This window comes from Calonectris borealis, chromosome 1 (genome assembly GCF_964195595.1).
Source record: "Calonectris borealis chromosome 1, bCalBor7.hap1.2, whole genome shotgun sequence".
In the NCBI taxonomy this organism is placed as follows: Eukaryota; Metazoa; Chordata; class Aves; order Procellariiformes; family Procellariidae; genus Calonectris; species Calonectris borealis.
The window spans coordinates 60,244,672-60,258,790 of NC_134312.1; the positions used below are offsets into that span (position 1 = coordinate 60,244,672).

The 14,119-nt window shown below is 45.6% G+C and overlaps 2 protein-coding genes across 2 annotated transcripts in view; one reads left to right on the forward strand and one right to left on the reverse strand.

Annotated features, from left to right (window-relative positions):
* Positions 1 to 2,889, reverse strand: part of TIMP3 (TIMP metallopeptidase inhibitor 3) — a 41,559-nt gene extending 38,670 nt beyond the window's left edge. Inside the window, exon 1 of the mRNA XM_075156541.1 lies at positions 2,438 to 2,889. Within this exon, the coding sequence (XP_075012642.1) occupies positions 2,438 to 2,561 (124 nt within the window). The 5' untranslated portion in view covers positions 2,562 to 2,889. The remainder of the gene's footprint in view (positions 1 to 2,437) is intronic.
* The window catches only part of SYN3 (synapsin III), a 203,166-nt gene that overhangs the window by 109,902 nt on the left and 79,145 nt on the right, over positions 1 to 14,119 (forward strand). The window lies entirely within an intron of this gene.

Genomic DNA, 14,119 nt, shown 5'->3' on the forward strand with positions numbered 1-14,119 from the left:
TTAATTTCTTGTATTGTTTTAGGAGCTATTTTAAAAATCTCTTTTGCTCCAGCCCTTATTGCATTGACTCCTCCCTTTTGAGCTGGTATATTGTCAGGAGTTTCAAGAGCAATAAAAACTTTCTGCCAAGCCCCTTTCTTCCCCACAATGTGTTTTATAACCCAGTGTGTAGTTTAGTCTGTCTAAACACTGCTCTAGTACACTGCCATCAGTTTCCATGGAGATGATTAACTCCTCCAGAGCCAGAAAGCTTCAGTGTGCTTTTTGCCCTTTCAGCGCATGAAGAGCATGACAGCATTTACTAAAATCAGCCTGCATTTACTAAAATCAGCCTGCAGAAACATCACATTTTCCAGACAGTTCTAGCAAATGTAAGGATTTACTTTACCCATCACACAGAACTGCAGTCTTAACCAAACTTGTCATCTACTAGAATGAGTTGCTCTTTCCCCTTCTGCTTCTCCTCCTTTGCATTTATCGTGATGTCTGAAGGCATGACAGCCCCGCTGACATCAACTTTTTGAACTACTCTGTCTCAGAGCAAAGCCAAGGCATGGGATGTAATAAAGAAACCAGAAGAGAGAAACGAGAGATGAAGGAGATTACTTTGAACTCAACCAGAAATCAGAGTAGAAAACAGAAAAACTCTGTGCCCTCAAGTTTAGGAGCACTGTTATATGAAACTTCATCGTTCACCGTACTCCTAGTCACTTATGCGTCTAGCAAAAATATACAGTCAGTATGTATTCATAACAAAAATTTATTTTTAACACCATTTTAAGAAGTTGAATTAAACTGAAAACTACCCTTAATCTAGTATAATATGACCTAATCAGAGCAAGAAAGTAGACCTTCTCCCAAAACGCAGCTAATGAAGACCACATGCTGTCATCAGCTTTAGCTGTGGAAAAATGGTTTCCCAGTCTCACTTGCACAGAAAGGACAATCTCCCTGGTAGCTGCCACTTAGGTGGCACACTTGTTGATCCAAACTATGAAAATGGCAACAGAACTTTGAATACTGCAGTTTCCTGGAAGAATTCCCCAGTATAACTATTTTATAAATATTTTCCAGGCTATCATCACTGAAGCAAACTCTAACCTTCCCAGCACTTTTAACATGCAGTGGTTTTTTTGGCATTCAAGAGCAGATACACTATATAAACTAGACATGAATAACCAGGCATACCTGCAGTTTCTGTAGAAGAGTTAAAGGCAAGAGAGAGATTTTTTTGCCAGCAAGCTTGGCTACTTGAAAGAGCCACTGGCAGGGTTCATAGCAATGGGTGTTATGCTGCAGTGAGAATTATTTTCTATTTGACTTCCATAGCAGTTGCCAGGTGGATTTCTTTGCAGACTCCGTTTGGAGTCAATACTGTGTGGGTACCAGCAGTGTAAAGTCCCCCAACCCTTTTTACACTGTGCTACTAAGACAATCCACAGACGTGCGAGAAGACTTCACTCATGCAGTCCACTCACGACTGCTGAAATAACAATCTGTGTTTACTGTTATGTGGATATGTGTCCAGTGATTAGCTCAAAAGACACCACTAATTAATTTCATATACTTTGCCACAGGACGCTTACCAAGCAGCAACCGTATTTGCTTAACCATCGGCTACAAACACACCAAAGAACTTGAGACCAGAGTCTCCATTACCTCCTCCTCTGTGATTTTGGGTGTTCCCCTTGTCCCCTATCTAAAGTTAGTGTAGCAAAGACCCCTAGGGATGCTAAAACCCATAGCTAAGAACATCAGCCAGGATCCAACAAGAGTATTTCAACTTTCCAAAAAGCATGCATGTTCATACACTTCCCACAGCTCCAGAGATCACAACGTAACATGCAGAAAGCATAGACACTTGTTACCTGCTTCTCCAGCCCTTCCTGAAGTTACCGGGACAGCACCACAAGCCTATGTTAGCCGCACCTTCCAACACCAACTGCCACAGGCGGTTTTCTGGCTTGAGAGCACTCATCCTAATCCTGCCTCCTATTACTTGCCACCAGGTTTTGGAGGAAATTTTGGCTGCCCACACCTCCAATTGTGTTTTTGTCTTACTGTAGGAAACAAGCCACTCTTTCAATTACTGCTTTCTTGAAAGTATTTCTTGGAGAGGCTGCCGCCACTGCTGTGGGACAGAGCCTGCTGCCACAGCACGCCTCCCTCCCCGCCACCCCTCAGGAGGGCTGGGCAGGGGTCCGCCACCACACGTCTCTCCTCTTACTAACCCAGGCGAATGAGGCAGCTACAGAGCCATACCTATCTTGAAAGGTCAGGGTCACACCTTACCGGTTTAACCCGTCCCACCTCCGTGTTCACTGGGCCACCCGCAGGACGAAGGCTTACTTGTGGTGACAGCCCGACTGCTGCCCGCACCCCCTCAGGGTCCCCCGGAACTTTCTAGAGGCACTGGCTTCGCACCGGCGGCACTTACCGATATCGGAGTTGCAGAAAGCGTCCTGCGGGTGGATGGGGACGCAAGTGCAAGCCTCCACCACCAAGTCCCGCAGGCTCCAGCTGCAGAGGAACACGACGAGGAAGCTCAGCCACGCCGTCATGTTGCCCCCGAGGTGCCTCCTCACTTCTGCGGAGCAGGAGGGCAGCCGCTGTTTTGTTCGCCTGACTTTATTCTCGCTTCCTAACAGCCCGCGCGCCGCGACCGCCTGCCTGCCTGCCTGCCTGCCTGCCTGCCTGCCTGCCTGCCTCCTTGCACTGCCCCCCTCTCTCCCTCTCTGTCTCTCGCTGGCCTCGGCAGCGCAGCCTTCGCTCGGCAGGACGGTGCAAGCCTGAGGGCACGGCAGGTCCGCGGGTCCCAGCAGCTGACGGGCGCGATGCCGAGCTGAGCTGAACTGCGCTGCAGCGGGCCGGTGCGCGGAGTTATAGCCTCGATCGCGCCCTCTCGGGCTCCGGGGGCGCCGCCGCCCCCGACCAATGGGAGCCCGGCATTACCTCATCGGCGGGAGAGGCCAGCGGGCCGGGGCGGGGCCGCGGCCGCGGCTTCAGAGCCTTATACGGAATAGTGCGGGGAACGCTGCGCGCGGGCGGCGGTTGGGCGCCCCGCGGCCGGTGGCACAGGTAGCCGGCCGCTCTGAGGAGAAGTCCTTGTCCCGCGTCCCCTCCCGCCGCTGGTGCCGCCGGGGGGCGTTGAAACTCTTAAAAACTAGTTGTACCTCCCGGTATCGGCGAGTATCCGTCCCGCGGCCGTCAGTGCCCGGATGGGTCCCCGAGGAGTCCCCCCGCCACCCCTGTCAGGACATGCCTCCCATCGGCTGCCCCGCTCCGCACCTCAGGGTGCGAAGAGGCACCTGGAAAACACACGCGGGGTTTGTTGTTCGCTTGGAAAGCTTGGCTGTTTCCCTCGAAACCATCTCGGCAGTCTGCAAGCTGATTTTAAACTGGAGGAGGTGAAATAGTATTCTAAAGCGCCTTCAGAAAGCGATCAGAAAATGCAAGAGTGCAGTGTGTTGCTTCTTTTCCTCTTTCAATAGGCAGTGAAAAGAGGATGGAGGAAAAGAAAGGCAAGACCTAGCTGAACTGTAAACCAGGTCTTCATCCTGCAGTTTTTAATCCTGCTCAAATGTTCCTTCTTCTCCTGTCACCCCACCAGCACCAACCCATCACTTCGCCTTCTCAGGGCTTTCGGTCAGAAAGGGGTCATAAACTGCTAAAACCAAGCTGGAAAAAGCAGTGTCGTATCTACCCAGGCACTCCCAACATTTAATCTCAAAGTATATTTTAGCAGAGCAGCTTTAGTGGAATTTATAGAAAAGTCCTGTTTGTTTTGTTTTCCCTTATCCCCTTCCGGAACCGTAAATTTCTATCAGCTGTAGAAATGTAAATGTTATAGAAGAGCTGGGACTGTAAGGAAGGAGATTGCCAGCTGCAAGATACAGACAGCCTTATTATCCTGCAAAGGGGACTGAGGGGTGATTAATCACAGTATCAAACCAGTGTATATAATGTCAGAGTACTTTCCACGGGGTTTACAAGACTTAAGCATGTCTAGTTATAAATTATGCTGGTATTAAAGGCCAGGGACCAGCTGTCCTAAATTTCTAAATAGTCAGCTAAGTCTTTAGATTTACAATTCTGCTCCATCTGCGTGAAGCACAGCCTGCCTACACCTTTTCTTTAATCATTCCGTCCATATAAAATTAAAACCTCCAGTCTTATGGAAACACAGGCTTTTATTTGGAGCATCGGCACACAAAGGCTTCAAGATGAGTGTTGCTGGTAGAGATCAAGATTACAATGCTAGCAGGGGGAAACACAGGATTCTACCCTTGCTGTGTCACAGACAACCTGTGTGACAGCTTCGTCTCACTGTGCTTCAAATCCCAATCTGTGTAATGGCCATAATAGTGATGGGAGCTTCTCAGGAATGTGTATTAGTGAACACAATGAAAAAATTAGATGGTGTTGAGGTGCTAACGGGTCATATAAGTACTTATGGGGCAAGGTATTAAACAGGACATTCGATTTAGACACATTAGTGTCTGAATCGTTGGACTCCAAATTGCAATATGAGAAACCCTATGCAAAAAACTCCTTAGGTACTTGGACTGTCTGCTCAACGTACTACAGCTGAAGTTGAATCTGTCAGATTGGACTGTCATTTCAGTCTCACTGGGTGTAAACAAGGAACAACTCCACTGACCTCAGCAGAGTAACACGGAAGAAAAATGAGGTGTGTCTGGCACTTTCATTTTTTCTTTGTTGTTGTAAAAAGTTTGATATCGCCAACATCATGATACACCTGGTCTATCAACATCTCAGATCAGTATCTGAGAGAAGTGGAGTTATGCCATAACCTGACACTGGAATAAACGAGAGAGTTTGGCCCACACACAACTAGATTATAATCACAGCTCCAGCACCACCTCCCTTCGCTCTCTGGCCAAGTAACTCCTCTGAGTACGTTTCTTCATTTCTATAATAACACCTTTCCTGCGTGTTCTGAGGACTAACAACCTGAATGCTTTGTAATAAGCTTTAAAGATGTTGGGTGCTGTGTGAATGCTAAGAGTGACTATAATACACAGATGCAGGACACATTCAGAGGAGACTGAAAAACAAACCCTTCAGTGATCTCCTCAATTTCTGAAAAGGGAGAGAAAGGGGGCTAGAAGTTACACAGGGCCCTCCAAGGCATGGAAGTAGCTTGTTTACAGTGAGACTGACCAAGCTTGTGAAAGTAACATGGAGTTTGTGCTGATGACAGGATCTAGTTCACTTTTCAGATATAACCCAGAGAAGTAATCTGCAATTACTTTTCAGGATGCAAAGGAGTGCCCCAGCTTGATCCAGTGGCACAGCACATCTGTTTGGAAGGGATGGTGTGCAGGCTGTCTGTATGTCAAGGCTTACCACTGTCTTTTATACCGGTATTTGAGAAGTGATCCAGAAATTTTTTAATGCATGTATTAGCATTGCCTGAGTAGTAGTACCTGTGTTCGATCAGTTAGGACTTAGCTGATTCACCTGCTTTTTTGACACCTAGATATTCTTTTGAAAAAGAGATGAACTTCTCTATAGTAGTAGGGATGCTGGGTTTTCAACGAGGCCTGGATACTGTACAATAATAAAAATATTTATTTGCCACTTAAAGTGTACATTTCATACACAGAAACCAGAGTGCTTTATTTTTGTAAATCACAGGTAAATAATACTCAGAAAAGCCCAGTCTGGCCAGTTGCCTGGTGGGAGGCCTTGGTTAAATCATTTAACCTGTCTGCACATTCATTTTATCATCTTTAAATAGAGATTTTTATCATCTTTAAATAGAGATATTTTGTATTATCCTCTGATAATATCTACTAGATATTCGATGTTAGCCTCTCTCCTTTGAGACCTACCAGAAAAGTGCACTCTGGAAGATCCAGGCAGGGGTTCTGAGTGTTTATTTATATGGGAAAATTTTGATAATGGGGTCAAAGTAACACAGAAACTCAGTGAAGGAACTGAAAGAAGAACTCTATATGAATTCCTGCTCTATGCCTTATCTGCATGGGAGAAACTGCAAAGAGAAAAAATGAAATAAAAACTAGCATTCGGCTCCTTTGCCTAGATAAAACTTTAAGCCTTATATGGCTGTAAAAAATGTAGCAGAGAAAGAAGGAGAAAATAAAGACCGTGATCTTCATATGAGAAAATTAAAGTTCATGTTTGGCTAATGTCACCAAATAAAGAAATCTATGTTCTTCCAGTCCTCCACCAAGAACACGCTGTTGAACACAATTAAGGATCTCTCTGCTTTACCGGGCAGCCACACCACTTCATGCTGTGATCTTGTCGGATCCCACAAGCTAAGCATGACTGGGCTGGGTCAATAGTTGGTGTGAAAATTCCCAGGGAAAGCCGTATCCTGCAGGTGTTATTGACTGAGCAAAGTGGCCTTCTTCCCTCAATCCTGCAGGAATGTGTAGAGACAGTGCTAGGGGGCACTGCGCTGCAAGAGATGATTGCATTTTTTGCGGATGAAGCTAGCTTTCTTGCAATATCTAAAGAACCCACTCTTTGGAAAAGGAAAGATGTTAAGCTGGGTGTCTTGGTTAAATTTCAGGAGAGAGAACCACCTTCTGCTTCCCCAGATACTCACTGCAGTTTACATAAGGAACATATTAATATCATTTTCCTTCCACAAGTCCTGCTTGTGGCTGGAAAAGACGATCCCAGAGCTAGCTGCAGAGACTGAGATAAAAACACTTTGGGATATTCCTTCAAGAGGCATAAGGTGTTGCTGTAAATGGACCAAAGGCATATTCACTTCCCCTCTGATCACATTTCATTGTGAGGGATGCCAGGCGCTGGCAGAAAGCTCCTGAACTGACAAAAGCACCTCAATGTAAGCAGTACAGAAGGGCTTCATCAAACTACAGGAACTGCTGGCCAAAAAACAGAGAAAGAGGAAAGAAAGGCAGGAAGAAAGGAAGGAAGAGACAGAGGGAGGGGAAAAGAAAGAAAGAGAGAAAGAGGGAAGGACAAGGAAATACCCCCCATTACCACCACCACCAGAGAAAAAAAACCCTGACACATGTACAGGCTGAAAACACTCCAGCTCATCGCCAGACCTCAGCTGGCTTAAACTGAGCATGGCATGAATGAAGTCAGGAGACTTCAGCCTGCACTCCAAACAGTCCTGCCACCTCTATGAACAATATATTAATTTTAAAAGCTTCTGAAGTATGGGCATTTTTCCATTTTAACTTTTCCACAGTAACTTGACTTGATTCATGAGCAGGGAGTCCTGCCATTAACATTCTAAATTGTCCAGCTGCCAAGCTGCTCAAAAGCCTCCTCTTGTCCTAAAAACTTTTCTTGAAGTTGACAATCCTCATATCTTTTACACCAGCTCAGCATCACACCCTCTAGGAGATATCATTATTTTTCTGCTTTTATGCAGCAGATGGGAAAGGATGGGTGCTTTTCGGAGCTATCTGATGTCCTTTTTTACAGCACAGTCACGCCGTCTTGTAGCACGGTACAGAGTGGTCATGCATTGCATTAGCAAAAGATTCTCGTATTTCCTGATTATCTGTTTCTTTTTCAGAATGTCTGTTTTTTCTGACACTGTCCTTTGAGAATACTGTTTTGTTTAAAATGCTCATATTTGCTATGATTTATGATTGTGAAAAAGGTTGAAAAACACCTCTTCCTCTGTTAATTCCTCCATTGTATCAGTGAACTTCATATGCTACTTAAAATAAGAAGACTCTTTCTTCAAAAATGTCTTTGATTCTATAAATACATATGAAAAAAAATTCATTTGATCTCTTTCTCTGAGGTTGCAAAGGAATTATGTCACCTTCCTGTCTGCAAGCCAGACATAGGTAACACTCTATCCCATCCCAAGCTTTTAATTAGAGGGACACCATTAAACCTTCATCAGCTTTAACGGTTCTATACTGTGTTCAATCTTCAAGGATCCTTTACAGATTGCACTTACAGAGGGCACCCAGCCTGGGAGCAGACCATAGGCACCATGTGTCACCAGGAGTATTACATTATAAAGGACTGTAGAATATGAAATCACCCTCTCAGTTGTGCAGGGATCCTCCAATCAGGCTGTAATGTGGCATCAGCTGCAGAAGGGCAACCAGGAAACATCTTTTAACAGCCTTATCAAGCCGAAAATGTTTCCTGCACATGACTGCGCTCTTTGGCCCCAATCCAGCAAAACACTAAGGCACATGTTCAACTTTAAGCACACAAGATGCTCTACTGAAGTCAACAGGACCGTTTACATGCACAAAGTTAAATATAAGCTTAAGTGCATTTCTGGATCGGGGCCAAAGGGCTCAGTACCATGCAGGGTTCAAGCCAGGAGGCTGTGATTAGATGGTCTGACAGAGTCCGGGGGGGAGGACACGACATTATTTGCTTGGCTTTACCTGCCTGTGCCTCATTCCAAGCAATTAATTTTCTCTCATTTTTGTTTATAATAATTTTTTCCATTTCTCTCACTTTGCTTTCATGCTGCTGTAGCCATTTCCAAATTGAAGTTTTGTTTTTCTTTTTTCAACCCTTCTAAACTGCATCAATAGCTTTAAGTGACTGAACAAAGAGATTTCAAATAGATGAAGTGCTTCAAATGGTAATAAGAGCCGGTGTTCCCAGAGCTTTGGAGGCGCAGAGAAGAGAGTGAGAGCGATTGAAAATCACTTTTCTGTTGTTCCTTTGTATGAACTGGTTTCTGGCTTATGCAATGCACAGTAATTAAAATGACTGGAATGCCTCACATTTTTAAGAAAGCTTTAAGGCAGCTCTGTGGCATTGTGGCCAGCAGAGTTCATGAGCAGATTCATGGCTGCAATCAAGATTTGACGTTTCTACCAGCGTAAATTGAAGAAGACAATATCTCTGTAGAGGCCTTAGAGGGAAGTTTGAGGAAGAAGGAGCAGACACAGAAAAGCAGTAACATCTGCTCCCTGCATCAGCTCCATTAGCAGCTGCGGGGCAAGCCTTCCTTTCGGTGAGATGACAGCCTGAAGGTTGGTGTGGTCATCAGAGATCTCATTGCTTTCCTTCACTGTAGCCTTAATGTCCTGCCCAAATTCAAGTGTGGGACAGCATTTACACGTTCTCTTTCTCTCACTGTAATATCAGTTACTCATAGTGCCTCCTCCTAGGTACTGTACAGGAAATGTCTCTCTCCATGAGAGAGGGTTTGCATCTGAGTACTGGCCACTGCAGTTGCTGGGTGTATTTGTGGGGTCCAAACAACTCTCTGAGGTTTAGCAGACAGAGAGCCTGGCAGACTGGCAAGTCTCTCTGCTCGCAGCGGGTTGCTCTCCCTGTGATGATGAGGTTTATTCTGCTCGGCAGTGGTAAGGGAGTATCTTGCTGCTTTTCAGTCCTCCTGGCGCAGTCCGGAATTTCATTTTCCTATTTTCCATTTTTGTCATTGAACGTGGCTGGCCACCGCATCTCTGGACTTCCCTCAAGAGTTTGCCTGGCTTCTTACAATGATGAATGGCCACAGAGTAGCAGGAGAGCTGAATATAGCCTCTCTCAGGAGCTGACTGGCCTGAGACTATGACCTTTTTGGCATGTTGCTCACCTCCTTCTCCGCTCACCTCTCTGCCTCTCACCAGCCTTCTGAGGACACGGACTGAGCCCACTCCGTCATCTCCCAGCATAATCTTTCTCCCCTTCTCCCACACATCAGAGGACACTGTCAGGATACAGTGGTCTCCACAACCCTGTGTGAGTGTAGGGAGGTAGGGAAAGATCCCAGGCGGGTGACAATAATCCTGTATCTCTTAGACCATCCTGAGGCTAGCAGAGCTGCAGTCCCTCCATATGCACTAGGCTAGCCAGTCCCTAGGATGTGCCACTGGTTTTAAAGCATGTTGGAATCCTCTGAAATCACCGTACTTGTGAAGAGCAGAAAGAGCAGCACCAGGGGGCTGGCATTCCTCTTTTTGTTACATTAATGAGCCTGGAGACAGTGTCAGGCTGTCACGCCTGAAGGAAGGATCTTCTCTTTACCTGCAGAACAGGTGCAGTGGCAGGAAAAGTTACTGTCTCTTGCCTCTCCCTGCACAACCTGCAAAAACTTCCTGCAAGAATAAGCCAGTCACTTCATCCCTATAGTCCAGCTGTTACTAGTTTCTCACCTGAAACTGCAAATAAAGGTGTTAGTTACAAGAATCGTCTCTAATGATTGGGATAGTGTCCCAGCAGGGAAGGAATTCAGCGATTCCTGTCACGCATGTCAGCACATGGGTGTCAGAAGTGAGAAGGAGTTCCTCTGTGTGGAGGTCCCAACTGAGATCGTTGCCTTGGCACAGGATTTTTTTTAAATCCAAATTGACTTTTTCAGTGCTTTTGTTCCTGTGTTCCCAAATCAATGCTGTATTCTAAACAGCAGCTGACTGCTCACTTACGGCAGGGCCTTCCCACACAGACTCAAGGTCCCAGCCAGTAGAAGCTGGGGATTTCTGATGTGAGATTTCAAGGACAGATCTCTTTCTTCTCTGGAGCAAAAGGCAGCACTTCTGTTTCCTCACTGTTTTGGAATTTTTCTCCATAAATCTTGGCGTACAGTGTGAGACAAAATATGAGGAGATGGTAGATCTGCAGCCTGGAGTGAGGATTCAGTCATTTGTTTATTGTCTTACTCTTCCTGGGTGAAGAGCAATACATTCATCAAAGGACCTTTTCAGGTCAGCAGTGTGAGTTCCACGCCTAATGTATTAACATCAGGAGTGAAAAGATCAGTGTTTGATTTACCACAGATGTGTGAAAATAGTCTTCTTTCTCCACTGAAGACAGAGGGAACAATCTACAGCCCCTGTTCCCCTTTCCTTTAATCTGAAGGCCCTGAGATATCCCTGTGACTTTCTGTGTGCTTCTGAGGGGTGTTTCAGTGGGGAACACAGAAGTATGGAAAGACATCACAGTGTAATTACAGAACCTTCCTGTTCATTTAGTGAAATAGCCCAGGTTTCCATCTCATTGCAAATGATAACGGGTATTGTGCAGCAAGAGTTAATCTGTAACCAGATACAGCGTGGCTGGAAGTGAAGCCAAGAAAGAGGAACAGAGCAAACTTCCTCTGTTTTTCCTTTGCACTGAATGAAAGTATCTTTACCAGGGACCATAGAGCTAGGATTATGATCACATGCTGTATTAGCAGAAGTTTAAAAAAACAGTGTCCTATACTGACAGAGTTCAACTCCTTTTGTTTTTAACTCCATTTGTAGCAAGAGCAACATGGTATCTCACAGTGGGGGTGCTCTTCTGAAGGGGAGGCACACTGTCTGGTTAAATGTACTTACACCCCACTGGTACTACCCAGAAAGAACTTCCAATGCATAGGAGAGGCAGCAATGAGAACTACCCAGAGCTGGCAGGAACCAGGAAGCTGTCGAATGCATGTACAGATTCCGTACCAGGAGTTGAGCTCTGGTACCAAACTTGAACACGTGCCCCGAGCAAAAAAACACCTCTCTGTAGCTCTGCTCTTAGTAACAGTGCCACCAAATCTCGCACAGAGTGTTGGCCAGGAGTTTGGCGTTAGCCCAAGTGCCCTGCTATGGGAGCCTGGACTGCTCCAGTGCAGTGGTTCATCACAAGTGCTAAGAGGCTGAAGAGGTACTGAACATTTTTAGCGGTAGCAGGTGTCCAACACTAGCTTAGTACAGCACATTCTCCTCTCCCCTCCTCTCCTCTCCTCTCCTCTCCTCTCCTCTCCTCTCCTCTCCTCTCCTCTGGTGACTGTTGTGCCTATGGCTGACAGTTGGGTCAGGGGCTACTCCCATTCTTGCCATCTCCCAGTATCTGCAGCAGTGATTGTAAGCACTGCTTAAAGCTAACTGCAAGAAGAGATTGAGCTCTCACCACACAAGCCAGGGAGGCAGGAGGGCTCTCCCTAGACACGTAGCTGAGGTCAGTGAGGAACGTGCTCTCAGTGTAAAAGTTCTGCAATGCACGGGAGGGATCTGCAGTTTTACTCACAGGATAATTCAGGGAAAACAACCAACAAAGAGTCTGAGCAACAGCAATTTCTACCAACAAAGAAGTGGCTCTCCAGCACACTTTCCCCACCACCCAACAGTATGACAGACAGTAGATAGACAAGCATTTTATGTATTTTCATTTAGGCCGTGTCTTCATGTTCTGTAGATTACAATCAAGCATTTTTTAACCACAGTCTTGCTTCCTCTTCTCTCAGTTCAAGTTCAACTGAACCACTACAACCCCAGTGAGTGGAAAGGGAAGGGAGGGATGGAGGTCTGCTCAAAGCAGGCAAATCCTTAGTACAGCTAGAATAGAAGGCACTAATCTGGTCTCCCTTATCTCACAGGATAGCTATGGGTATACCTTCCAAAGGCATTGCAATTCTCTCTCCCACTGTTCAGATTAAATGATCTATTGCTGGAGAAAACCTTCTCCCACTGATAGTTACATAAAGTCACTTTTGTTTCACAGAAATTATTGTGCCAAAGAAGCAGGATCATCAAAAAAAGCACAGCCTGCCTCATGGAAGGAGAAGGAGCAGGCTAGGAAGGGAATTTTTTACTTCATTTTAAATTGGTTTTCCCATCTGGAATAAACCTTCACCTCTGAACATCATATGTAATGGCAACTCAGCCTAGAGGGGCTAGTATAGCATTAGCTGTGCATGGCTGTAAGCAAACGGCATCAGAGACAGCTGGCTGGAGGAAGCAAAAACTTATTCCCAGTGAATGCGAGAGCATTTCCTTCGCCTCCTTGCGGGGACAGAACCCAGCTCCTTAACTTAGACAATGCCTCCAACTCCCCTAAGGTGTTTCCACAAGTATCAATCAATGTGATTACTTTAAACAATCCTTTTTTTTTTCCCCTGAAACTATAATCTGAAGGTCAGGCAGACATAGCCATTCAGCTTTATTTTGAGAAAAGGCTTTTGAGAATAGGAAGGAGAAAAGAGGAGAAGCTAGTGCTGCAAAAAAAACGTTATTCCATCAGGCATTTCTGGGAAGGAGGAGGGAGGGCAGCTTTTAAAGCCATGCCTGTGGCTGCATGTAAGGGATAGTTCTCAAAGGATTCCCTTAATCAGATTCTGCAGAAGATAGGCTGTCTCTCTGTAATTCACTCCATGTCTTACTCTAAGGCCATATGCTCTGGTCACGTGAAGATTTACAGTCTCAAATTTACTGGCCTCGGAGAATCTAGAAGAATTATGCAAGAAATCATGTTCCGTGATAACTAAGGCCTCACACAGCCGTGCTTTCTAAAGACTGCTTCTAACTCGATATATGGCCCCTCTAGGGCTTTGTAAGCCCTTCTAGGGAAGAGGGAAGGGGAGAAAAAGGGGGAGCTGCTGATCATTGCCATATGTGAGAAGCATCCCTGTCTGCACGTGGGTGTGACGTCCATGTTGTCACAGAGGCTGAGCTCTGCATAGCCTCCTATTTCCTGTTTCCAGTCAGCATATTGCTGCTGGAGCAGGAATCCCATATCCCTCTGTACTGCAATTACAAAAGAGGAAAATGATGGCCACCGGAGTGGGAAGGGGTGGGGGAAGTCCTCTTAAATAGCCATGTAGGATGTCTGGGCAGGGATGTGAGCCAGGAGTCCTCAGAGGCAGTAGAGTAAGTGGGAGTTTAGCAAACAACCATTTTCTTTCTTTGACTAGTGTTCCTCAGAGACCTCAGCACTCCAGTTCTCAGAGCTAATTTTAGCAATTTGTGGTTGGCCTGTTCCTAATGTCCCTTTCCTATCTCTCACACACACTCAACCTTGGGATACTCTCTGTGGGCTGACAGATGACGTGAAAACCTCTAATCTGCAGGTCAAATATAAAAATGAAGTGGGATCAGGAAACTGGAAGCACGATTTGCTTTTTTCCAAATAAGGGAGATATATTCATATTAGAAGTTCTTAGCATACCAAGTTTGTGGGGGTTTTTTAAAGTATATGAGGGGAATGACTTATTCTTGAAAATTTTATGATAACCACCAAAGATGTTATCATCCCATGGACACTGCCTATGCAGACTATGGCTGACATGCTTTCATTATTTATTGGCACTGCTCTTCTGTAGCAAAACCAAAACCACATTGTCCCAAACACTGTACTGATGTCTAACAGGCAGAGCAAGTCCCTGCCAAAGGGCATAGAGTACACG